This window comes from Pinus tabuliformis, chromosome 4_2 (assembly GCF_031772625.1).
Source record: "Pinus tabuliformis cultivar Carrire ecotype Pingquan chromosome 4_2, CPIR1, whole genome shotgun sequence".
In the NCBI taxonomy this organism is placed as follows: Eukaryota; Viridiplantae; Streptophyta; class Pinopsida; order Pinales; family Pinaceae; genus Pinus; species Pinus tabuliformis.
The window spans coordinates 261,109,208-261,136,793 of NC_142304.1; the positions used below are offsets into that span (position 1 = coordinate 261,109,208).

Consider the following 27,586-nt stretch of genomic DNA (forward strand, 5'->3'; position numbering starts at 1 on the left):
CCTCTATGACATTTCGGGGAGTGGGCTACTCCATTATAGCCTTGATACTTTTTGGATCTACAACTACTTGTTTTGAAATGACATGCCCCAAGTAATGAACCTGGGTTTGGAAAATTTTACACTTGTATAATTTTTCTTACAACTTATGCTCCCTCAGTAATTGTAATATTTCTCCCAAGTGGTCTTCATATTATTCTTTTATTTTTTAATATACTAGGATATCATCTAAAAGGATCAATACAAATTTGTCCGAACAAATTTGTAGTGCCCATATCTTGTCCTAAAAAATGTTTTATGGATATCTTCATCTTTAATACTGACCTGATGGTATCCATACCTCAATTCTATTTTGGAAAACACTGCAACCCCTCTTAGTTGGTCAAATAAGTCAATAATTATGGTGGTGGGTGCTTGTTATTCATTGTAGCTTTGTCTATCTGATGATAGCCTCTACACAACTACAACAAGTCATCCTTCTTTCTGACAAATAGTGTTGGGGCTCCCTAGGGTGATACGATGGGTCAAATGTACATTTTTTCCAACATCTCTTTTAGTTATATCCTCAATTACACAAGTTCGGGCATACTTATGCGATATGGAGCTTTTGTTTTTGGAACTGTTCCTAGAATTAACTCAATGGTCAAGTCTATATCTCTTCAGGGTGGTAATCCTAAGATTTCTTCTGGGAATACATCACTAAATTTATTTAACACTAGGTGAATTTCCAATTAGTACGTGTTTCCTTCTAACTCCTTAGTCATGTGGATAGCATAAAACACACAACCATTTATAATGCATTGCTTTACTTGAAGCACGATTATTTTCCTGAGCGTGATCGATTTCTTTATCCCCTGCAACATTAAATTATCACTAGCATCGCTAAGGCATTCCAACACTTTGCTATAACAATCAATCTTGGTTTTTTGGGCTACTAACCAGTCCACTCTGATTAAAACATCATATGATGACAATGGTAATAAATTGAGAGAAATTGTGGTGGTTATAAACTAATCTCCACAGGGCATGACTCCACTATGTTTATCACCCGCCTCTTCGTCCCTGTGGCCAATTGAACTGGCCAAAAAATTTCATGAGTTTTCTTTGGTAATTCAAGTTTCTCTACAACCTTTAAATGTTTCTATCTAGCCTTTTTAACATGAAATTCTTATATATCTTGAGAGCTTGATGCATATTGCAACAATCCTTGCATGTATGACAAACTCTATAACAACATTGTCTGCTATTTTTTCTTTCTAATGAGCCTTTTATTTTCTTCCTTGCAACTCTTCAGCTCAACTTTCAAGCTCCTAAATATTTTTTCTCTCTTAGGGGAAATTTCCCTTTATCACTCATGATGGACTCGGTCATGCTATGTTGTACCATACTATTGTCCATCCTTTTATTTCTTGTTGAAAATGGACCTTCTTATGTGCTCCCACACACATAACTTTTAGTTATATCAACATGAAAAAAATTGACTTGTTATCTTCCCATGCCAACACCAAACATGTTGATTTGAAGCATGCTAACTTCTTGTTGTTCACATATCTAATATAACTCATGTTAGTCACATATCCCAACAATAAAAAATTGCATATCGGAATGTTGACAACCATATCATAACTAAGTTTGAAATCAACCTTTTACCAAGGCTAACAACCATGACACCTACAATTTAGTATGCCAATTAGAGAACAACTAAGATATCATAATCTGCCATTCCTATCCTTTCACAAATATGATATCAACACATTCATACATCATACAATCACCAGCCAATTCTACAGTTAGCACACATTTGCACACAACAAACAATCATCCTTTAAATACCACACTTTATAACAGAGTGCCAAATTTTATCTCCAAAGGTCTAGTGGAGAACCTTTGTTTTTCATTTCATTTGTTCTTGCACCCATCCAATCCAAGTGTTGAACCATGCTTTGAAGGAACTTTGGAACACATTCTCCCACCCCCTTGGGTATTTCTTGGGATGCAAAAGTTGTTGCATCAAAATTTATCTGATCTTCAAGGTTTAGTATGAAGACAAGATCACAAAAATCCTATTTTCCAAGTTAAAGAATGCCACCGTCATGTTTGGCTCATCGAGTTTTTTTCAGTGATATAATTTTAATCTTAATCTAACCTCTAAATTGAAGCTTATACCCATTTGAAATTTGGGCACCATAACTCTTTCCACATCAACAAGGATCTGTCGTGTGGTAACCTGAGTGGTCTACATGGTGCTACCACAACACTCGTTGTCCAACGTGACACCCACTATGTCATTGCACCATCACACCTTCCTGCCACACTTCTAAGAATGTTCCAGTTCAAGCATTTATGACACGATGATTAATTTCATGTTAATTGCCAAGGGATTTCCCAGTCTGGTGCCTCCGTTAGTCCACTCCCATATCTCAGAGTGTTGCTAAAGAACTCGATTCTAAATAGAAGGTGCAGATGGAAAATTATCCATCCATGGACACCAAACTCAATGTCATGCCCTCTATCAGTCACATCTAAACACAAAGGATGCACATTAGGGGTCCTCCAATAAGATCTATCTGAATGGAACTTATCTGAATGACAAGAGATCATTAGAAACTGAAGGTGAGACTTCAACTCTCGACCCAACCATAGGCCAACTGCACCACAGTCTTTCTTGAAGTTTTCCACCCCTAATCTGGATCCACGATCTGAGGGATTTCTTTCTCAAGGATTTCAATCAAGCTCAACTGGGGAAATTCTTAGCTTCAGAGCTATGGGTTTACTTTATAGATGGCTTATAAATTATTTCTTCAAGGCAAGCATTGTAGGAACCTGTAGCTCATTATCTGGGTGATTTATCAACTTACTTGGCAAGCGTTCAGTGGCTTATTAGCCTCCTCAAAAAGAAATTAGTGGTTTATAAGCCTTCTTGGCAAGCACTAAGTGGTTTATCAGCCTTCTCAGCAAGCACTTAGTGGTTTATCAACCTTCTTGGTAAGCAATAAGTGGTTTATTAGCCTTCTTAGTAAGAACTTAGTGGTTTATCAGCCATTTTCAACAAGCACTCATCACTAAATTTCTCCTCTGAGCCTCCCACTGAAATTTCATGCTTGGAAACCATAGTCCAACAATTTCCATGCATTGAAACTCGAAATCACATCCCATCAGCATGAGCATAATTTCTGAAGCACACAACTCCTTTCTTTTGCACTTGGCCTTGTATTTTCACCAGAGTTTTCTCACTTTGTCTATCCAACATTATGCTATTTTTCTTGTCTTTCTTTCTTTTTCCTCTCGGATCTTCATGGTACCCCCATGTGACTGTTTTCTTTCCCTCACCTTCACGTCGTGGAAGCAAGGAAGAACATGGGCATATCCTCTTCCTCATCATTACTTTCCATCTATTTGGTGGGGTAATTTTAGCTACGCCAACCAACACCAGTCACAATTCTCCCTCAAATCGTGGAGCCGTAGGTCCCACACCTCAAGGAAATCGATTAAGACTTTATTTTATTGTATAATTACAAAGTCAAAGACTAACACAAGGGGTGTTACATAAATAGTCAAATAGAATAATTTAGTATTTAAAGAAAAATAACAAAGCATAAATAAAGTTTTTGGAACTTTGTATCCAAAGGTCCTTATACAAAACCAAAAAGTATAGGACCAAAGAACCCTTCTTACAAAATACTCTCGTCTTATGGGTATAACTAAGGTCATTGTATACATTTACTAGAAATAGAAAGAAGTTATTAAAAAATAAAATTCCACCTTTTCTTAGCCTTGATTTTATCAATCCAATGAATATTGGTTAATTGATATGTTAAAAATGTTTATCATGAAAATACTTGGTTTCAAATACTATGAGCACCTATTACTCACCAATATGAATTCTAAGAATTGAAAAATAAATTATTATGCTAATTTATTTATTAATCACTTTGCATTTCTAGAAATTTAAAATTATTCATTATACCCCTACTTAATAGTCTCACTCTATTGAATCTTGAATATAATTTTAGAAAAAAATAAAACTTCAATATAATATAAATATATACTTTTTTAAATGAAAAAATTAATTGAAAAATAAATATTCTATGCAATTTAATATTTGATATTTTGAAATTCAATTCATATATATAAATAATTTTAATAACAATAAAATTACTTGAAAATAAAACTTTACAAAATAATTATAAATTTATTATTAACAATAATCCTCCATTTTATTAGTCAAAATCCACATCCATATGGATGATATATAGGCTTTGAATGTTGTAAAGTGGGCCTTTACTCTTGAGTTGGGCACATAAAGGCTTTTGAATGGTACCCAAAAAACATTGTTTATTATTTTATTCCTTCACTTGCTAGTCTCTCCACTTCGGTGATGTCTAATTCATGAGCATGCCTTCCCTTTTGAAAAAACCTAAAACATAGAAGGACAAAGAGTATTAAGGGAATGCTGCCAAATATAAAACTTAATATTATATTGGAATGATGAAAAATATAAAACCTAATATTATATTTCAAAACATACCTCTGAAGAAGAGCTTCTGCCATGGAACGACATCCTCCCACCACTGAAGATTGCATGTTTATGGCAACGTTTGGATTGTGAACACTTTGCCTCATATGCACCCAACCACTTGCACCACTTTTCTCATCCACCAACTTGGCCCTACATAAATAATTTAAGCCAAAAGTGAGAACATGACATCATGCTATTTAGGAAACTCCAATGTTATGATCTAATCAAACTCCATTGTTATCTTAAAAACGTAATAAGTAGAGAAACTTATTTCCATTCTACTAATGACAATAATTTATAGCCATACAAGTTACTAAAATAAGTTTTCAAATATGGTTATATCAGCATCGGTTTATTGTTAAAAACTGTAATAAAAAATTATACAAATAAAAATAATAATTGACCCTGTGCAATGTATAATTAAAAAATATTAAAATAATTTAGAAAAGATTAAGTATTAAATTATATATCTAGATTATTAACGACAATAATTTATATCAGCATAAATTACTATACTAACATTGTGAAAGATAATGATATCAATATTGGTTTATGGTTAAAAAAATAATATAAAAACTATATATGGAAAAACAGTCCATCAAATTTTCCTGATACATAATTTAAATAGGAAAAATGAATTACTTCAAAAGATTCATTAATTTAATTATCCAGGGAAAGAAATTAAGTTATAAATTATTTAGACAATTTAGTTACATATAAAATAAAGTGTTTTCACAACTTGAGTAACAAATTAATCTATAAAATTCCAATAAAACCAAATTTTAAATGATAAGATATCACAATATTGATTATATATTTACATTTCTTTAAAAGAATTTGCTAAATTTAAGATTTGAGTAATCAGTACTTTGTATAGAGATAATGAATTCATCAAACTAAATTATATGTATAAATATAAATATCTGCAATTAAAATAATAAATAACAACAATATTAAATTAATACATGAAAGTGTTTATTATGTTAATTTTACTTTTAATTTTTCAAATATTTGGGTTTATTGTAAACCTTACTTGGTTTCATTTGAAAAGCACTAAGGCCAGTAATAAATTAAATCTCAATACCAATTTTTTATCACAGTATTTTGAACAAGTCTTAAAATATTTTAGATAGTATTTTTTCATTTTTATTAATTTTTGCTCAGTCCTTTTAATTTATATTTGAAGAATTGTTTTATATATATTTAATTTAATTTCATATTTTTTAAGGATTGTTAGTAGTTTATATGTTTTTATAAGAATTCAATTTTTAAACTACATTTCTAACTAAAAAATAAAGGAAGCATTGCATACATATAGACAAATTCACATGCCTTGGACACTAGCTTATGGCCTAACATTTTGAGACAACTAAATATGATAACTTTCTAAATAATCAGGATACAATGATGATCAACATGGGATGATAAAATTTGACGAAGTTATGACCCTAAATAGATATAAATAAATTAAAATTATTTCACTATGTAAATGCTCCGTTTTGTAGATTTAGATGTGTGCATGTCCATACGATCTTACTATAGTGGTATTCTCATTTTCCCTTGAATGTTAGACTATTTTGGGGCCGTTTAGTATTTTGCAATAGTAGTACACAAATTAAATTGGCATTAACACACACACACAAGTGTATAAATTGATTTCTAGTTAGTAGGTGCATTGACTGGGGGTGATTGGGCAAGAACCAATATGTAAATCTATCATTTATGTACTTATTTGTATTAATATATTATTAATGATGCTTAAGAGTGTTGATAGAAATATAAGTTGTATTGCTCCCTTCTTAATTTTATGTTGTAATACATGAATATTTACTTTTTGTTATCTAATATCATGAATGCATTTCTGTTTATGTATTTTTTCTTTGGATTTGATGCCTATATTTCTAAGATTTTCTAATGATACCTTGGATAAGATCTTACTCTTAACAATATTGAAAATGCTACCAATAATTGCTTTCATTATCAAAACTACAATTTTTCAAATAATGAATAAAAATCATGGAGGTACCCATTATGCATACTTTTGAGCAAGACCCACATTGTTAAAAATTGCATATACATTAAAAAAGTGTGTTCACCACACTTTTTTAATGTATCTGCATTCTTGATCAATGTGGGTCTTGTCAATTAAAAATTAAGTTTTTTCAAAGTCATTCATTAGAGGAAATTTTAGCCTAAAAGTGCCCATGAAATTTTCACGTAATTTCCATGTCATAATATGTAAACCAATTAAAATCTTTTAATTTTAAAAATAGGTACATATAAATATTTTGGAGGGAAAAGAATAAAAACTATTTTTTTAACTGTATTTTTGGCTTATCTCCTTACAGATTTTGTCAAATTTCAAGTGTAGATACTCGTTCATATCCCTTAAATCAAGGAGTGATATAAGGGCTAATATGATACAACTCCTAGTATAAGAAGAGCTCAAGGATCAAGCTTGAGCCGGTTCAATTAATCTTGTTATGCATTCATAGGTTATTATAGGAGTGCTCAAAGACTCGAATATTTTCATTTTGTAATTATTTCTTTTAGATGATATGATAATAACAAGTTTTCATCTTCCAACTATGTTAGTTTCTTTTAGGTTCCTTGTGGGCACCTTGGGTAGGGCTTACTAAATATTTCTACGAGGTCCTTTTGTAACTTTATGTAATTTCTTGCTATAATTTTCAATTTCCTTTCTTATACAATAGTCGATGCATGGATAGTTTACCAACAATCTATTACTTATAACACCTACAAGTAGTATTTCATGGCGTGTTTGTTTCCTCTTATGTTATGAACTCTATATATTTAGCATCATTTAGTAAATTTTACTTACAACAGATGCTTACTATGGCACTATACATATTTTGTAATAATTTTTAAATTCCTATATAGTTTTGTTGAAAAATGCAGCAATAAATTCTCAATTTGATTTTGCCTTGATTAAATTGAGAAAATTCGAAATTCCACATCAACAAACAACTTGGATGCAGTGAACTTGTGCGACATGGCTTATGTCAACTAGTTTACACATTAAATTTGAGTTGGAGGAGTTAGAGTTCAGTTAAGCATTTGTGATTGCTAATTTGTAGCAATCAAAGTCAGTTATCTCATGTTGTTTTCAGTTAAACTAGTTTCAACTGTTGGAGGAACTAGTGGAAGGTCAGTTGTGCAGTGAGACTTCAGTCAAACTCAGTGATCATCTAGTCAATTGATCAATCATCCCAAAATATATAGTGCATGCATTGAATTCGAGTTCCCCAATTGTGGTGGAGATTCCATGGCAGTGTATCATCAGTTGTAGATTAGTCTTGAGTGTACAGGTGTTGCACGTAGTCAGATGATCAAACTTGGGAATTACACAATTCATTTTGGAGAAATTACTAAATAATAGGGGCTTAATTTATTAAGAATTGTGCATGGAAATAAGGGCTCAAGTAGAGGTAGAAATTGATTAAGTCTGGGTCAATGCTTCTCAGTGAGAAGAGAGATAGGTTATTCACTTGCAAGTTGTGCTCAATTGAGCAAAGCAATTGTAATACATTTCTATTCACCATATTAATGCAAGCAGGAATTGGGGTTTTTAGCAGATTTCTTTCTCCAGGAAAACTACTATGTGCATGTGTGTTATTTCTTATTGCATGTATGATACTTTTGTTCTGAATTGTCAATTTACTTGTGCAGAGTGGTAGACTAGGCTTGTGTCTTGTGATTTTGATTAAAATTTCATGAGTAGTTGCAAATATACACCATAATTTCTAAATGGTATCAGAGCAAGATTCACATTAGAGTAGGAATTTCGAATTTGTTTCTCAAGAGGATCGAATTTTAAGTTCAGTGCAGCAGGATCTCTTCAGAGCTAAGAAGATGACCTTCAATGGGTTGAGGCTAAAGTATGCCTTGGAAGGAACCTCTAATTTCATCGCATGGAAGGATTGTGGTATTGGATGACAATGGATTTCTAGAATACATCAAGACAAATGTTGCAAAATCATAAGCATCTGATGCCCAAAACCTTGCTGAATGGAAGAAAGATGCAACCAAGATGAGGAGAATAATCTTGGAGGGAGTACCAGATCGCATTGTCTCAAAGCTCCATGGGAAAGAAACTCCATTCACAATGTGGAAAGCATTGACAAATTTTTCGAGAGTAGTAGTGACCACAAGAAGCTGGCACTCAAGGATAAACTTTGAAGTATCAAGATGCATAAGAATGATACTATTTCATAGTATCTGATAAGGTTCACACAATGTCGTGATGAACTTGGTGGGGTTAGTGTAAATGTTGTTGAAGAGGACTTGGTAAGCCTAGCCCTTCTAAGCCTTACCAAGAGCTAGCATAATTATCAAGATTCAGTGAATGAGAGGGAGAAATTACCAAATTGGGAAAGCTTATGGCCTGATTTGGTATAGGAGGAAATAAGGTGGAATACCAGATATGGGACTTCATTGAAGGGCAAGGATGAAGAAAAATTTTCATTGGTTGGAAGAGGAAAGAAGGGAAAAGGGAAGAAATATCAATCCAAACCAGAATCCAGCTAAGGGGGTAAAAAGAAAGATTTGTCCAAAATTAAATGCTTCCATTGTCATGAATTCGGGCACTATGCCATGAAGTGTTCACATAAAAAGGAAAGCAAGAAGACCTTGGAGGAGGAATTGGTGAAGCCTTGGCTTCATAGTTCAAGCTTGAATTTACTCTTATCACATGCATGACAACCGTAATAATGGGGAACATGTGGTACTTGGACTTAGGTGCATCGCTCCACATGACAAGGTGTAGAGACCTTTTCAGTGACCTAAAGGAGAAATATCTCCAGATGCACATCGAGCTATGGTATGATGGAAGGTACATTGTGACCGGGATTGGTATAGTCACCTTTCAGAGGGAGTCAAGCTCCCATCATAACCTCAAGGATGTCATGTTTGTTCCAGACCTAAAGAAAAATCTCATCTCTCTTGCAGTTTTGGAAGACCGTGGTTATGATGCAATCTTCAGTAAAGGAAAGACATTCTTGAGACACATAGACATAGGATAGTTAAAGCAGATCGAGGGTCGGGTGACAAACCTATATAATATAGATGTGGAAGATTGTGTTGCATTAAGCACTAAGGTATAGAAAGTGTAGGGTTGCGATGTCAGTGAGCTTTGTCACATAAGACTTGGCCATTTGCATCGTGGCGCCTTGAAGATTATGAAAAAAATAACCATAGGCCTCCCCAAATGAGCACTTAAGTAGCAAGATGTCTGCAAAGGATGTACCTTGGGGAAGCACACAAAATCTACATTCCATGATTGGGGCAACTAAGCACATGCAATCCTAGAAAGGATCCACTCTGATGTCTATGGAGCTTTCGACAGCCGCTACTTACAACCACAAATATTTTGTCATTTTTATTGATGACTTCTCACGGAAGTGTTCGATCTTCTTCATGTAGAAGAAATACGAGACACTCTCCAAGTTCATAGAATTGAAGGCATTGGTTGAGAAAGAAACCAACAAGAAGGTGAAGGATATCTGGAGCGATAATTGAGGTTAGTATGTGTCGAATGAATTTAAAAACTTTAGTGCAAAGCAAGGCATTCAACGAGATTTGAAAACACCCAACAACCCACAACAGAATGGGGTGGATGAGATAAAGAACCGTAGCATTGTGGGAGAAGTGAGGGCGATGTTGCATGACCAGGGCCTACCTATAAATTTTTGGGTTGAGGCATGCAACAAAATAGTTTATTTGCATAACTAGAGTCCTCATCATATTCTTGGCATGATTACACCGAAGGAGGATTTCTTGGGGAGAAATTCGAATATGTCGCACTTCAGGATTTTTGGAGCCTTTGTTTATTGCCATGTATCTAAAGAATCAAGGAAGAAGCTTGAGTCGACAACATAATTGGAGGTATTTATGGGTTACATAGAAACTCCCCAAAACTACCGTGTGTACTTGTCATCCCTCATAATGACAATTGTGTGAAGGGATGTAAAGTTTGATGAGGAGAAAGCGATGCGGTGCTCTCTTGAGAGGGAACTTCAGATCCTACCAAAAGAGGAGCTTTTAGATCCAAAGGAGGAGCCTCAAGAAGTTGTGGAGCAGCCACGAATTAAGGAGCAGAGAGTGGAGACAACAACTCAAGAAAAAAGTATAGAGAAGGTATTAAAAGGACCAGGGAAGCTGTGAGACATGTGCAGGATGCAAGGGAGAATGTGGGTGCTACTTCAAATCAGCGCAGGTAGAGAAGGTCACATAATCGGTACATTGGCTACATGCATCTAATGACTGAGTTTGTAGAGATTGGTCCATCCTCTTTCGAGGAAGCAATAGAGAAAATTGTATGGATTGATGCAATGGTGGAGGAATACACATCCATTGTAAATAATAGTCTTTGGAAAGTGGTCCCAAGACCAGCAAATAAATTGGTTGTGGGTTCGAGATGAATATTTAAGGTGAAGCAGGCAGTAGACAAAAGCATAGAGAAGCATAAGCCCAAATTTGTGGCCAAGGGGTACTCTCAAGTTGAGAGAATTGACTATGAGAGACCTTCTCTACTATAGCAAGGTACTCATCCATTAGATGAATTCTTTCTTTGGTTGTGTAGATGGGGAGGAAGATCCACCAGATAGATGTAAAACAACATTTATCAATGGGGTTATTGAGGAGGAGGTGTAAATCAAGCAACCATAAGGCTTTGAGACATTTTATCGGGAGTCACATGTGTGCAGACTAAAGTGAATGTTATATGTCTCAAACAAGCACGACATGCTTGGTACACCAAGATCATAACTATCTCACTGGTTTAGGCTTCATCAAAAGTGCAGTGGATGCAACCCTTTATCACATCTTGGTAGAAGGTAAATTTATTATTATTGTATTATATGTTGATGCTTTAATTTTAACTAGTGATGAGCAACTGATAAGATCTTACAAGGAGGACCTTGCAAGGGAGTTTGAAATGAAATACATGGGTCACATGCACTACTTCCTCAGGGTGGAAGTATGGAAAGGCGATGGGGAACTGTTTGTCTCTCAAGGTAAGCATGCCAACGAGATACTTCATAGATTCCACATGGTAGTTGCAAGCCCATGGAGACACCTCTAGCAACCAACTGGAGGAATGAGGATGCCACTTCAGTTGAAGAAGTGGATGCTACCATTTATCGACAGCTAGTGGGTTCACTCATGTATCTTGTGAATGCATGACCATATATGTGCTATGCAGTCAACCAGCTGAGCCAAGCTATGGGTAGGCCAACCAAATTATTTTGGAAGGAAACAAAGCATGTTTTATGGCACCTTAGAGGCACTACTCAGTTTGGGCTATGGTATAGACAGACAAAGGGAGAGAATTTGTGTGGCTTCACAGATGTAGATTGGGTGGGGAGTTCATCAAACTAAAAGAGTACATCAGGTGGAATTTTCAGTGTTGGGTCCATATCTATTTCCTAGTACAGAAAGAAGTAAAGATTTGTGGCACTTAGCTTGACATAAGAAGAATACATGGCTGCAAGTCAAGCAACATGTGAGGTGATCTAGATGAGAAAGATACTTGTTGGACTATATGGTCAGATGATGGATCCAACTGTGATCTATTGTGATAATCAGACTTGCATCAAGCTCTTTGAGAATCATGTTTTTCACTATCAATCCAAACATATAGATATTTGGCATCATCATTTATGGGATTATGTGCAGAGGTGAATAATGTTACTTATGTACATTCCGACAAAGGAACAAGATGTTGATATTTTGACAAATGATTTTTCAAGAGGGAAGTTTGAGTTCCACATGTGAAGGATAGGGGTGGTTTATAATCCCTTTCTTGTTGAGAGGGAGTGCTAGAAAATGCAGAAAGAAATTCTCAATTTGATTTTTCCTTGATTAAATTAAGAAAATTCGAATTTCCACATCAACAGACAAATTGGATGTAGTTAACTTATGTGACATGGCTTGTGTCACCTAGTTTACTTAGTAAATTCGAGTTGGAGGAGTTAGAGTTCAGTTAATCATGTGTGATTGATAATTTTTAGCAATCAAAGTCGGTTATCGCAAGTTGTTTTTGGTTAAACAAGTTCGAATTGTTGGAGGAACTAGTGGAAGGTTAGTTGTGCAGTGGGACTTTAGTCAATGTCAGTGATCATCCAGTTAACTAATCAATCAACCCAAAATAAATAGTGTATGCACAGAATTAAATTTCCCCAGTTGTGGTGGAGATTCCAAGGTAGTGTAAGATCATTTGTAGACTAGTCTTGAGTGTAAAAGTGTTGCATGTAGTTAGATAATAAACTTTGGGAATTACACAATCCATTTTGGAGAAATTCCTGAATAATAGGGGCCTAATTTTTCAAGAATTGCGCAAGGAAATAAGGGCTCAAGCATAGGTAAAAATTGACTAAGTTTGGGTTAGAGCTTCTCAGTGAGTAGAGAGATAGGTTATTCACTTGTAGGTTGTGCTCAATTGAGCAAAGCAATTGTAATACATCTCTATTCATCATATTAATGAAAGCAGGCATTGGGATTTTTTTAGCAGATTGCTTTCCCTAGGAAAACTATTGTGTGCTTGTGTGTTATTTCTTATTGTATGTCTGAGCCTTTTATTCTAAATTGTGAATTAACTTCCCCAGAGCAGTAGAGTAGGTTTGTGTCTTGTGATTTTTATTAAAACTTCATGAGCAGTTGCAAATCTATGCCATAATTTCTATAAGTTTCATGTAGCAATTTTTGCATGCCTATATAATTTCCTACAACAACACATAGTTTCTTGTGGCATTGTTTCCAAATTTACCTTACTTAATTTGTAACCTTTTATAAGCATTAAAGGAGTGTATTGGACAACAAATGACTTCATTTTCATTTCATAAGGGATTAACTTACTTCCCTACACTTCATTTCAACTTTTGCAATATAATATATTACAAGTATGATTTGCTTGTTTTCCTTTAGTTCTCATAGGTAATTGCAACTTTACCTTTTAGCATGATTATCTCTTGATTTTGACCCAATGACTCATTTAAACTCACCTAGTTTTGTAGCTTTGCATTCTGCTTCTTGTATTGTAGTTTTACACTAATAGGATGCACATGGATTGGTCACTGAGTTTCTTGGTCCTTTGAATTTGTGTTGTAGTCCTTTCCTTTCACAACTTTTCTTGCACTCGAATCTCATGTTTTGTTTTTGTGATTGATTTAGTAGTTGTTAGCTTTCACTGTCCCTTACTGTTTAAGAATTTAAAGTGGTCATTGGATAAAAGAGCCTCTACTTGTAGATATATGGATGTGTGGGATGTACATATATAGTGCCTAGTACCTGTCAAGTTTGTATGAACCAAAGTTTGACATTTAAAGTATTGAGCTAAGAAAAATAATATAATTGTTGCTATTCCAAGGCCCATTAGAGACATAGCATTGAAGCTTTTCCATTTATCATCAAAATAAGGAAAATACATGATAGTACAACCAACAAGGATGGGGATATGGAGAAATTCATCATGCCATACTTTTAAGGACTATGGGGCATAAGATTATTTGCAAGTAACTAAAGATATAAAAAATCTAACCTAACAAATGTACAAATATTTATACAAATGTGCCAAGAATAAATCATATGGTAATTTTCTTTTCCATAATAGTATAGGAAACAATTAGCATTTTTCCAAGCATTGTGCCAAAACTTTATTACAAACATGTATAGGTTTACATAATAGGTTTAGGAAATAATTAACATTCCTAGTTCTATTCAAGTGCAAACAATGTTGCAACGGTTGCATATGAATTTAGAATTCAGTACATGACACTAGGAGATAGGTGTGCATAGTATTTTTTGCACCAAATGTTTAGATATTTCACTATGTTTCCCCTCAAACTTGCCCAATAACAATTAGGGTAGGTTGATAAGGAAATTCACCCTTTATCATACACATCAATGGTGATGGAAGGTGATTATGGGCACTATCCATTAACCATCGACCTCATGATCCATCGATGGTGATGGAAAATCATTATGGGAGAGACCCTTGAAGGGCATGACGAGTGTTATAGACCTTAGTGATACTACACAATTAATTCTATGATGATATATGCATGATTTTATGTCTCTACACTCATGTCAATTTTATAATTATTGAATTTTAATCAGTATAAAAAATGAATTCTTAACAAATCATAGATTTCAAGTCAATTTTTTTGAATTTCAATGTAGTGATTCTAAACTATAAAATCCCTTAAAAATGTAACATAGCTTGTTCTACCCATTTTATTTGTAATAATAATTATTACTGCTATACCGGAGAAAACCATGACTCATCGAACCTCTGATTAAATATCTAATATTTGTTAATTAAAATTAATTACTGAGGCTTCTATGGTCCATCAACTAAAGAAAGGACAACCTTATGAATCCTTGGTCTAAGGGAAGCTTGCTTGCTCACTTGTTTTTCTTGAAGCACTTTAATGCATGAAGCCGCATTTTTTCTCTCCTACATTGAAAATCCATGACCCATACCTAGCCAAACTAAATGATGAGGTTGCTTGTATACTCAGGGAGTCATTTTTCTGACATATTTAATATGATGCGCTTAGGACTAAATAATTCTGGCAGATTTTCACTAAAATACTTGATGATATTATACTAGGGAGGTGGAAGGGTAGGTGATGCGTATTTCTCTCTTGATCTCATTGATCAAGAAGGAAATGCATTGAAGACCCAAGTCAAGCTCTCCTAGCTACATGAATAGACATAGAGCATGATAGGTATACACGCTCAGTGGGGGAGAAGGAGGAAGCGACGCGTTAGTTTCAATAAGATTTTGAGCAGTTGATCTTGGATGGCACATATTCCTCTGTTTTATGATATTTTCCATTGAACTTATTGCTTACACTATGTGACCCTGGGTGATAATATGTGTGGTTGTGTTTATAACCAATGAATTCCTTGTCTAGGCTTGGGGGCCTAGGTGAAACTCAGTGAATGAATGGACCGCTAATATCCTGAGAACATATCCAATCCATTGGTGTGAAGCTCCCCCCTATGCAGAATTTACTAAAACCCTAGATCCAACTAAAGGGAGGTTAGCTACAAGAAAGGTTGTAACGTAACTATCCTCTGGTTGGGTGGAAAGTGAAAGACCTTCCTTTAGTTGTTGGTAAAATTAATACAAACATATAAGTATACTTGGTTATGCATATTGGACTGTAGGCTATGATATCCCCTATTGTGCTAATGATTAATCCTATATCATCTACGAAAGAATGCATGATTCAATATATATTCGTGTTTGACCAGCTAGCTTGTATATCTATGGTGATAATGAGCTGCTTGAGTAATGTGGTTACTTCATTCTTAGTGAAATGCAAGTTGTTGATATGCTTATGATTGGTGGTCTGAAAATCACTCAGGACTAACCTGTTATCTCATATGTTCTTAGTTATCATATATGTTTATGAGTCTGGGTAGTTCACTTCCATAACCATGTTTGTGATTTATCTTACTTATTAGGAGTTCAAGTTATATGTTGTGTGTTAGATGAATTTCTAGTTAGAGTTGAGGATAAATTGGTTTATGAATGTTGTGATCAATTCTATGAGTTTATGCATACTTATAAATATATTGATGTAACTAAGAATTGTAATAAGCCTAATGGTATGAGATACATGCTATTACAAACATGGCCTCTAGTCCTCCTGAGTAATCATATAAACATGTATGTCTTATTGCTAATGAATGAATGAATCTTATCTCACATGATAAGAAGGTAACAACATGGTGCATGATAAGTGAGGATTCAACTATTGTTGATGGCTACTTGGTTAAAGAGGGATGTAATGATTCTATTGTTTGTGCACACTTGTACGTTGTTGTAATATCTTGATATTCACTGACCAAAGGGTAGTCTGTAGATTTCTTGTGCAATCTCACCTTTGGATCCATTTACTTTCCTTTGCTTAGAATCTATGGAAAATAAGCTCTATTAGTACCTTTGACCTCTTCTAGGCATAGTATAATATCTATGATGGTTTTTTTCTTAGGAATTGGAAATTGGATTTGCAAATCTGGAGTTCTGGGAAGTTTCTCTTAGTATTATGGGACTCCTATAATTCCACAGACTACAATTGAATTTCTTGTTTTACAAAGATTTATCAGAAATATAAGTCTCTTTCGGACTGGATTGAATTTTTTTAGCAGATCACATCTGGGACCGAATTTCCTTCTCAATTATCTTCATATTTAGGCATATTGCCTTCTCAAGTGCAATTTGTATCTGAGCTAGATACCTTTCTCAAAGAGAGAATTGTATCCAGGAAACCAAGCGGTCAAAAAAATAATCTCTTACAAGTGGTCCAAAATCTCTTGGATTGGATTTTGTGTGGAATCTAAGGCTCAGGACATTCGAGTGCGGTAAGGGTTGTCGAACCCCCAAGAAACCTAGATATCCTTATGACCAGATAAATTCCTTTTTCCCTATCTTGTGGGGACCACCTCACGTGGGACCCACAATGATTTACATTCATTTTAATTTGCATCCCAAAGATTCAAGGTTGAACGAGGAAAGAGTAAACGAGAAAGCCCAAATGAATTTGGGGTTAGATTGAATTTTGGAGGTGATGGAAATCCATTGGGGGTCATGCATGGGTGGAACACTTGCATGAGGCCATATTTTTCTGTCAGTAGAAGTTGCATCTGGAATTTGGAGCATCTGATGATGGTGGATGGGGATAGAAACATATTTTCCATTGTGCTTGAATATGGTCCAAGGAATTCAGGATCCAAGGATGGCAAGTGATGCACACCCTTGTGGAGGCCCAAATGTTCATTGGGTTGGATATTGCATCAAGTAGAAAAGAGATCCAAGTATCAGGGAAACTAAGGCATGTTGATGATGGTAGTAGAACATGCACCTTGGATCTCCTTGGAGCTAGATATAACATAGAGTTGTCACATAATATGAAGGGGTTGGACCTGGTGGGACTTGTGAGTTTGGGTTGAGGTGGAAAGCATCAAAGAGACACTACATGGACCATATGGATGCCACGTAGGGTCCACAAGTGATGTGGACTATTCAGGGTGATATGGCAGAGCCACATGGGACACACGTGAAGGCCCCTTGCTAATGTGGCACAATATAATTAGTCAAACTTCGAATTGGCATAACTTTCAATCCGAGAGTCAAATTGAGACAAAATTTATGTTTCCAGAAATCTCTCAACTAGCTTAACATGATGATAGTATTTTCTATGAGTTTTGATGAAGTTGGAGAAACATGATTCTTGTAAACCCATCTTCATAAACAACCTTGGAGGTTGGATTAGAGAATTAAGTAACACCTCTTGCAACCTTAGATACTACAAGGGGGTGGGATGGAGTGTTATAATGTGGTATTAGAGTGTAGGTTCAAATGCTAGGCTTGGAGGGCCAAAAATACACTATATTGAGCAAAGGTTCAACACTAGATCTGAGAAGGCTCATGGGCAAAATTTAATACAATTTTATGAATTCATGTATTAATTTTCTTTTGATTTACAACTAATGTGATTGATAACATTGATGAAAATATGATTTTAAACTTGATATTGACATGGTTACTAGCATGCTAATATGTCATTTGGCTTCTTGGAATATGTGGTTGACATGTGTTTTATATGTGTGAACAACATCAGGTCAACATACTTTAGATCATCATGTTTAGTGTTAGCATAAAAAGGTAATGAATTAATATGATTATGCTTAACATAAATAACAATTGTGTGTGAGTGACAACACATATAAAGATGCAACTTGCAACAAGAAATATAGGAATGGAAAATAGTATGGTGTAGCACGGTATGGGGAAAATCCACCCCGAGAAAGAAGAGGAAGGTTACCCTAATGCATACAATATCCTTAGGAGCTTGAGAACTAAATTGAAGAGTTGCAAAGTAGAGAATAAAATACTCATTAGAAAAAAAGAAGAACAAGAAAATCTAAACAAAATGCTACTAGAACATCTACCATACATGCAAGGTTCGTTGCAACATGGATCAACCTCTTGATATGTAGAAGAGTGCCATATTGATAAGAATAGAAAGAAACCTCTTGAGGTTGGGGAGAAAATATGGAAATTGACATGTTGGGGTTATGGAGGAGAACATATAATCTATGCATGCCCTTACAAAGAACAAAAGAAGGATAACCCATGTAATCTCTAGAGACATGAACAAACAACGAACAATATTGAAGGAAGTAACTCAAAGAGGAAGATAGATGAAGGGGCATCCCCTCAAGCTCTGTGAAATATTGAAAAGTCCTCTTGAATTGTTTATAACATTGTTGGGATCTTGAAGTTGTTTGGGAAGACTTTGATTAAAATTTTGTGCATGTACTAAGTGTTCTTGTTGAAGTAAATATAGAATGTTAGATGTGTTGTGAATTGAGATGTTTTGCAATTCCTCATGTGTAATTGGCTACTATTTTTGTTTTGTTGACTTTGAACATGGCCATGGACCTTTTTGTTGCCTATCATGTGTTGCCGTTGTTTTTCTTTGTTTTTCATTTTTCTTTCCTTCTTCATTTGGTCTTGGTTTTGTTTGTTAAGTGTGGGAAAGGGAAGGAAAGAAGCTCATGTAGAAGAGTTGAATAAAACCCAACTAGAAGTTCAATACTCTTGATTATATTTTCTGCATGTGATAATCTACATTAGAGGGAAGAAGAGGATAAAGGATCAATCAAGAAGGCATCACTGGGTTCACATGGACGGATTGGAAAGAAATTCCATAGTTGTAAAAATGTTATAAGAAGGAAGTTCCCTTAACTAAAATTGTTCTTAGCTAAAATATATTTTATATTTATGAGAATGTGAAAAATCAGAAAATGAGATAAAGGTGTTGCGATGCCATTACATTTGAAAGGTCATTTGTTGAGAACTATCATAGTAGGAAGATAATTTATTTAACTCTTAAAATATTATTATTGTGTAAATGGTATGAAAACAAAAAATTATACTTGTCATGTTTTGGGTAACATAGTGAAGTTAATTAATGGATGTCATATCATTTGGAATATCCATTGAATAAGGGTGCAAAAATGGTCTCTTCTTGTTAACTACCACTAGTAGAATGTATATGATATGCTTGGTCTTATGAGCTTGGTCAGGTAAATGAATATTTGAAAATAATAGATATTGAAAGTTGACTCTAAAAATAATAACATCTGAATAGCATGGAATGTGTGCATGTATGACACATGCTTTTCAAAATGAATATGCACAGATTTTGGTGCATGGATGAAGACATGAATTGGATATGTAATGCAAAGACTTTATGGAATATCATTGAAACTTGAAATTAGTTGAATGGATAGACTTATGGCTAAAATTTGAGGCTAATGACATTTCCGGGGTTGTTGAATATTGCAACAACAAGAATGCTACAACCCAACTACACTCCTTAAAAAGGCTTTAGCTTAAAGTGTTTGTAATGGTAATCAAGTGAGTGAGGCAAGTAGTAAGCCAAGGTAAAAAAGTAAAGGAAAGGAGTTGGATAAGAGTTCCTTTCTGTAGAGATTTATATCTTTTCTTTCAAATTTAATGCATGTATTGCATGGACGCCCAAGAAGGGGTCTAGTTAAGGCAGGAAGCCTTCACCGTGAAAATATTGCAATGAATTTTGTAATGAATGCTAAATGAAATGGATAACTAAATTAGTCATTAATTTAAGATATTCGCTTCTCATTTTTGACTCATTGGTTTGTTGGAATAAGTGTTTGACTACATTATGAAATGCTTGGAATTAATGTGTGATGCACACATATGATGATGTGATAGATTCATTTCAATCTAATTGAAATTGGATTGACTAATAGAATTTTTATAGATGAAATAATTCTAAGATCACATCAAAGTGATGTAAATCTTACAATAAAAAGATCGTATGCATGAGTACTAACAATTTTTTGGCTAATTAAAAGACTGAATTTCAGAAAAAATTATGGAATAGGGTGTGATATAAAATCCATCATGATAGAATAACACTGTCTGCAAGGAAACCAATAGCATGACTAGAAGTCTCATAATTATGATATTTTTCTTCTGAATGAAGCAAAGTTAGGAAATTGAAATTTCTAATTTGATTTTTTTTTAGTATATCTCATGGAAAACTAAATGTTGTGACACAGGTGAAATGATGGAGCATGGAGTTTAGGAAGAATATTTTCATGATGGAATTGTAGCCATGTGTCACTTTGTTTATCTCATGGGAGAAATTCATAACCAATACCTTGACTATAAAACTTTATGAGTAGTGTAGTGGAGCACACCATACCGTTACTTGACCATAAGGCTCCATGTACATTACATTAGAGCATGTCAGGCTGACACTTGGCTGTAAGACTCTAATGATTACCCCACGCAATAAATTGTATAGGTAGACTACCCAAAATGGGGGGTTTCCTGGGCCCGTAAGGGTGAATAGATGATGGGGACCCATGAAAGAACACCTATGGATAGGTAGACTACCTATAATGGGGGTTTCTTGAGCCCCTAAAGGTGAGTAGCTGATGGGGGGCCATGCAGGAAAAATTTTGGACATGTAGATTGCCTGAAATGGGAGTTTCCTAGGCTTGTAAAGGTGAGGAGCTGATGGGATTCCATGCAAGGAAAACCCCTGGACAGGTAGATTGCCTAGAATGGGGGTTGCCTAGGCTTGGAGGGGTGAGTAACTGGTGGGAGAAGAAATATTCCCCACAGTCACTGGGATGTGAGCATTGGGGTGATTATTCGATAAATATGGAGTTGGAGTGAATATGGAATTGTTTATTGAATACAAAGATGGACTTATTACTTATGAAGATAAGAACGAGAAGAATAACCATAAATATAAGTACCAATTTAAAGAACTTGTTATTGCAAATTGTGGTTTAATTTGATTTAATTTTTTTATGCTTAATCTCATAAGAATTGCATGCTTATGATATAGGTGAGTTGTTGAATTATCCAACATAGATATATGATGTTGATCACAAGCAATATCATAACAATATCAACGAGGTAATATCAAAGTGATGTAGCGAAAGCATAATGGAACTGAAGACCTTAGGAACAAGGCCATTATGGTGACACTGGAACATTATGATACACATTGATTCCCATGATATATTATATAATAAATGTGTTGTGTATTAGAGAAAGCGAGAGGGACGCCTTGGCTATGGGACTCCATCAAGACTCTTCTTGTGGGAGGAAGCCTTGCTAAGGAATGGGCTTCCCGAGGGATTGGGGAGGCAGAGAAAGGGATACCTAAACTTGGAAGGTGTGTGATTGCAAGGTAGAGGAAACCTAAGTAAATTGGTTTTCAATGAGTCATGTGCATACTAATTGGGGTTAGAAATGCATTGGGTGTGTGCCAGGAATAAATGAGCTAAATATATTCCCTGAGAAAGCATTAAAGATAATGGACAACATGGTCAGATATGATAGTTTAGGACATGGAAAATGTCACTGATATGAACGCTATGGATATAAAGCTCAATTTTTATTTCTATTCTCTATTATAGAACATGGAGGAAGATGCTCCTTCAAGGGGGTATGGTTTGTAACATCACCTATTTTTACCCCTACTCTTTGTAATAATAAATGTGATTTTCATACCAATGTGGGGGAAATCCATGACTAGCCAAAGATTTGATTAAATATTTGATAATTATTATTAAAATTAATTAATTTAAACAACTGAAGGAAGGACAACCTTATGAATCCTTGTTCTATGGGAATCTTGCTTGTTCACCTATTTTTCCTAAAGCTCCTTTAATGCTTGAAGTCACTTTCTTTCCTGCCTAGCTTGAAAAGTCACAACCCATACCCAGTCAAATTAAATTATGATGTTGCTTGCATACTCGGGGAGTCATTTTTCCTAACAGGTTTAATGTGATATGATCGGGACTTAATGAAGTTGGTAGAGTTTCACTGACAATCTTGATGAGATTGGATTGGGGCAATGGAAGGGTGGTAAATGCCCATTTCCCTCTCCCTCTCAATGATGGAGGATACAATACACTAAAGATCCAATTCAAACTCTCCAAAATACATGAGCGGATGTAGAGAATGATAGGTTTACACACATAATGGGGGAGAAGGAGGAAGCAGTGCACTCGATGCTCTGAGATTCAAGTGGTCGTCCATGGTTGACTCGTATTCCTTTGTATTTTGATATTTTCCATTAAATTGATCACTTGCACTTTGTGACCTTAGGTGATAATCTATGTGGCTTTGTTTATAACTACTAAATTCCTTGTCTAAGCTTGGATGGCTAGGGTGAAACTCAGTCAATGAATGAACTACTAAGTGTTTTCTATTGAGCTAGTGAATCACTGAAACAATGGAATCCATCTCCTGAGAACATTCCCAAACCATTGGTGTGAAAATACCCCTTGTGTAAGCATTTCCTTAGACCCTAGATCTAGTTCGGTTGTGGTTAGTTGTAATGTAGTTGACCTATGGTTAAGAGGAGAGTGGAAGTCCATCCTTTAGTTGTTGGTCAAGTTAACACACAAAAATAAGTATACTTGGTTATGCATGTTCGACTATAGCCTATGATATCCCTTATTATGCTTATGATTAATCATTAATCTTGTATCATCTATGAAAGAATGCTTTCTTCACTATCTATTCATGGTTGACTAGATAGCTTGTATATCTATGGTGATAATGAGTTACTTGAGTTATGTGGTTACTTCCTTCTTAGTGAATTGCAGGATGTCTAATATGCTTATGAGTGGTGGTTCGAAAATCACTTAGGACTAACTTGTTATCTCATAAGTTATTATTTATATAATATGTTTATAAGTCTAGGTAGCTCACTAGCATAACCATGATTGCAAGTTATGTTACTTATTAGGAGTTCAAGTTATATGTTGTGTGTTAGATGAATGTCTGGCTAGAGTTTAGGGTCACTTAGTTTATGAATTTTGTGATGAATTCTATGAGTTTATGCATACTTATATATATTGATGTAACTAATAATTATAATCATCCTCATGGCATGAGATTCATGCTATTACAAACATGGCCTATAGTGCTCTTGAGTAATCATATAAACATATATGTCTTCTTGCTAATGAACGAAGGAATCCTATCTCACATGATAAGAAGGTAACTATGTGTTGTATGATAAGTGAGGATTCAACTATTGCTGATGATTACTTGGTTAAAGAGGGATGTAATGATTCTATGGTTTATGCACACTCATACATTGTTGTGATATCTTGACATTCACTAACCAAAGCATAATTGGTAGCTTTCTTATGCAATTTGGCCTTTGGAGGAATTTCCTTCATTTTTCTTAGAATCTATGGAAGATAAGATCTGTTGGTACCTTGAGCTCTTCTGGGCACAGTCTAGTATCTTTGATGGCTTGTTTCTCAGGACTTGGCCATCTCCTTTAAAAATATGGAGTTTTGGGCAGTTTCCCTTAGTATAATGGGACTCCTGTAATTCCCTAGGCTTCCATTAAATTTCCTTTCTTGCAAAGCTTCAACATAAATCCAGGTCTCTTCTAGACCATATTGGCCTTTTCTAACATATCACATTCGGGACCAGATTTACTTCTCAATTGCCTTCATATCCGAGAGGATTTCCTTCTCAAGCGTAGTTTGTATCTGTGCTAGATACCTTTCTCAAAGCATGAACCATATTTGGGTATTCGAGTGGTCAAGACAATAATCTCTTGCAAGTGGTTCAAAGTCTCTTGAAAAATATTTTGCCTGGAATTTTGGGGTCAAGACATCCGGGGGTGGCAAGGGTTGTCCAATCCCTAGGAAACATGTATATCCTTTTGGCCAGATAACTTCCCTTTTCATTTTTGCATGGGGACCACCTCATGTGGGATGCACACTACTTTACGTTTGTTTTAATCTAGGATATGGGAGGTTTAGAGGTTAGCAAGGAAAGAGTAAATGGGAAGGCCCAGATGCATCCAGGGCCAGATTAAGTTTTGGAGGAGTTGGAGATTCAGTGTGGGCCCAACATGGGTGGAACACTTGTACAAGGCAAAATTTCACTGTAAGTAGAAGCTACATATGGAATTTGAAGCATCTGATGGCAGTGGAGTTGTGAACACAAGAAATGTCTTGGATGGGGCCAAAACCGAATTTTCCATTAAGCTTGAGTGTGATCTAGGGAATCCAAGGTCTAGGGGTGGCAAGTGATGCACACCCTTGTGGGGCCATGGATGTTTGCTGAGACAAATTTTCCACGAGGTAGACAAGTGATTCAAGTATGATCCGAATTTAAACAGGAACACAACAAATTATATAGATAACCACAAACACAAAGATGCAGCGGAAATAATACTTCATTTCATTAATGTAAAATAATGAGATATGCTTACAAACAAAAAATGGAAATAAACAACTAGGGCGATGGTAGCTTATCTCTGAGAAGAGATGTGGTGGCTACATGTCTCTGAACTGTGTTGCAATGAGGCTCGAAGGCCTATTTATTGTTGAGAAACAATGGAAAACCCTTAACATCCCAAAACCTAACCCTAGAAGATGAAACGCCAAATTGTGAGCCCCGTTTTGGGTAAGTTGGTACATCAACTTCCCGGGGTCGTAAATTTGGCACCCGATCTTTTTTTGGCGCTTACAGTAGCTCGTTAGAAAGATCTATCCGAGGACTATAACATTGGGGCCTTCAAATGGCTCTTAGTTTTCCAAAAAAATGTCGTTTAGGGCCTCAAAATGGCTCTAGAAGTTTAGGACCCGAAAAATTGCTAAAAATAGTAAATTTTGCTACAATTATGGAAACTGAAAAATTGAAAGAGACAATTGTGGGGGTCCAAGTGGGATAAGTGGGTGGCCACCAACATCCACCTGGATCAATGTATTCGAGAGAGTTGGGCATGTCAACAATGGTAGTAAGATGTGCCCCAAATCTCCTTTGAGCTAGACATAATGTGGAGTTGCCACATAACACGAAGGTATTGGGCCTGGTGGGACCTGCAAGTTTGGGTTGAGGTGGAAAGCACGATAAAGACATGACTTTGGCAATGTGGATGCCATGTTGGGTCAACAAATCATGTGGGACTATTTGGGTTGATGTGGTAGAGCCACGTAGACACACATGAAGGTCCTTTGCTAATGTGGCGTAATATAATTAGTCAAACTTCTAATGGACATACATTTCAATATGAGAGTCGGATTGAAACAAAATTTATATTCCTAAAAAAGTATCGACGATTTGAACACAATAGTAGTATTTGTTTTGAGTTTCGATAAAATTGGAAAAAAAAAATTGTAACCCCATCTTGATAATAGACCTTAAAAATTGGATTAAAACAATAAATAACACCTTCCAATGCAAAATAATACCAAAAAAAAAAAAGAGAAAGTGTTATATAAAATAACTTTTAATATATAACATACTAACTAATTTTAAAGTTTTCAAATCATTTATTTATTGAATCATCAATATAATTTTATTAATTATTAACTTTTTTAACATGCTTTTGTGAATTATTATTTTGATATGGAATATTTTAATGCGTCACAATCTTCTTAGCATTCATTTTTTCCATCTTATTAGTAAAATAAGGTAAAGATGATGATAATTACCTATACATATGAGCATCAATTTCGGGTGGGGCCCCATATATCTCATTTTGGCTCCATCCTAGAGCTGATGTGTCATCAAAATCCACAAGACAACCATCGGTGATCCAACAATTTTCTCCACATGAGTCCAATTTCCATCCCGGAATGTGGCCATCCTACACACAAAGTAAGTTGTTAGCAAAATACAACTTGTGTTCATTTTCAAGCAATAAGATATATATTCCAAATGTCTAATTATTATGGATAATCTAAATTTCAACTTACCAATATAGACTTTCTAAAAGCTTCTACGGTCTCTAAACCACGTTGCTTTGCATCTTTTGGTTTTGAGAGAATGTTCACTCTCATCTCAATGTTTTCCTTAGGTTCCTCCAGATCTTTATTAGTGAACCAATGTCTCCACTTGATCCTCTCAGTGTCATGCGAACCATCTCTATGACGATTTTCACAGCCGAATATGCCCCTGCTCAGTAGAACAACATGGTCATAATTAGATGTATATATTTTGAAGACTAAAAACTTTTCTTACGTTGATATATTAATGTGAATACCGAAATCAATTAATAAATAAGCTGTATTAGCATTTTATTTGAAAGTTCCCATTTTTTTTAAATATATATTTGTGTCAAGTATTTTGCATAGCAGTAATGGAGGTTGGGTACAGCTCTTTGGATATAGGACATCTCTCAATAGTCGTAGGTATGAGAAAAGTTTTTGTAAATATTTTTTACTTTTATTTTTAAATATATATTTGTGTTAAATACTTTGCATGGTAGCAAGGATGCATATTTATGGAGGTTGGGTACAATTCTTGAGATACGAGACATCGCAATAGTTATAGATATAAAAAAAAGTCTTTAAAAATATTTTTTATTTCTCATAAAAATGTAAGAAAAGTTCTTTTTTAAATATTTTTTATTTATTTATTGAATCACAAGTACTTTGATATTTTTTATTCTTTTATTAAAAAAAAAATTAATTAGAAAATATTATTTTTATTCAAAATAAATTTTGTAATATAAGTAATCAGGAAAAAAAAATTAAATATTAACCATAACAATGCTTTTTTATTATAATAATAACGAGATGGCTTTACTAATCTACCTCTAATTACATACAAGCTTCAACAAAGCTCGAAAGTGATGATTTACCGGAGAATATGTTGAGAAAGGACTTAGAAACCAAATGCCATAATGATTGAGCACGATTAAGTTGGTAGGTTTGTGAACTAAAGTTTAAACTTTAAAGTTTTTAAATTCATATTATTTTTGTAGTAGACTATAGTCTAGACTCTTCTGAATGTGTAATGGGTTGAGTATATGGTTTATATTTTGTGTTAGATTTTTCATTTGGTTAGATAGGTTAAAATTTGGTTCACTCACAAGATTTGTAAATCTAGAGTCAAAGCTTCAGAGTCTAACTCAAAAATCCCATGAGTAAGTGATCAGATATTTTTGTAGTTATTACAGTGTTTGTTGTTGGAGATTTTTGGAA

At 34.8% G+C, this 27,586-nt stretch overlaps 1 protein-coding gene across 1 annotated transcript in view; it reads right to left on the reverse strand.

The window, feature by feature from the left end:
• Positions 1 to 4,210: 4,210 nt before the first annotated feature.
• LOC149168983 (phosphoglucomutase, putative / glucose phosphomutase) overlaps positions 4,211 to 27,586 on the reverse strand; it is a 38,412-nt gene continuing 15,036 nt past the window's right edge. The window contains 5 exon segments of the mRNA XM_089427000.1: positions 4,211 to 4,414; positions 4,526 to 4,666; positions 26,093 to 26,247; positions 26,357 to 26,475; positions 26,478 to 26,555. Coding sequence (XP_089283126.1) covers positions 4,336 to 4,414; positions 4,526 to 4,666; positions 26,093 to 26,247; positions 26,357 to 26,475; positions 26,478 to 26,555 — 572 coding nt within the window. The 3' untranslated portion in view covers positions 4,211 to 4,335.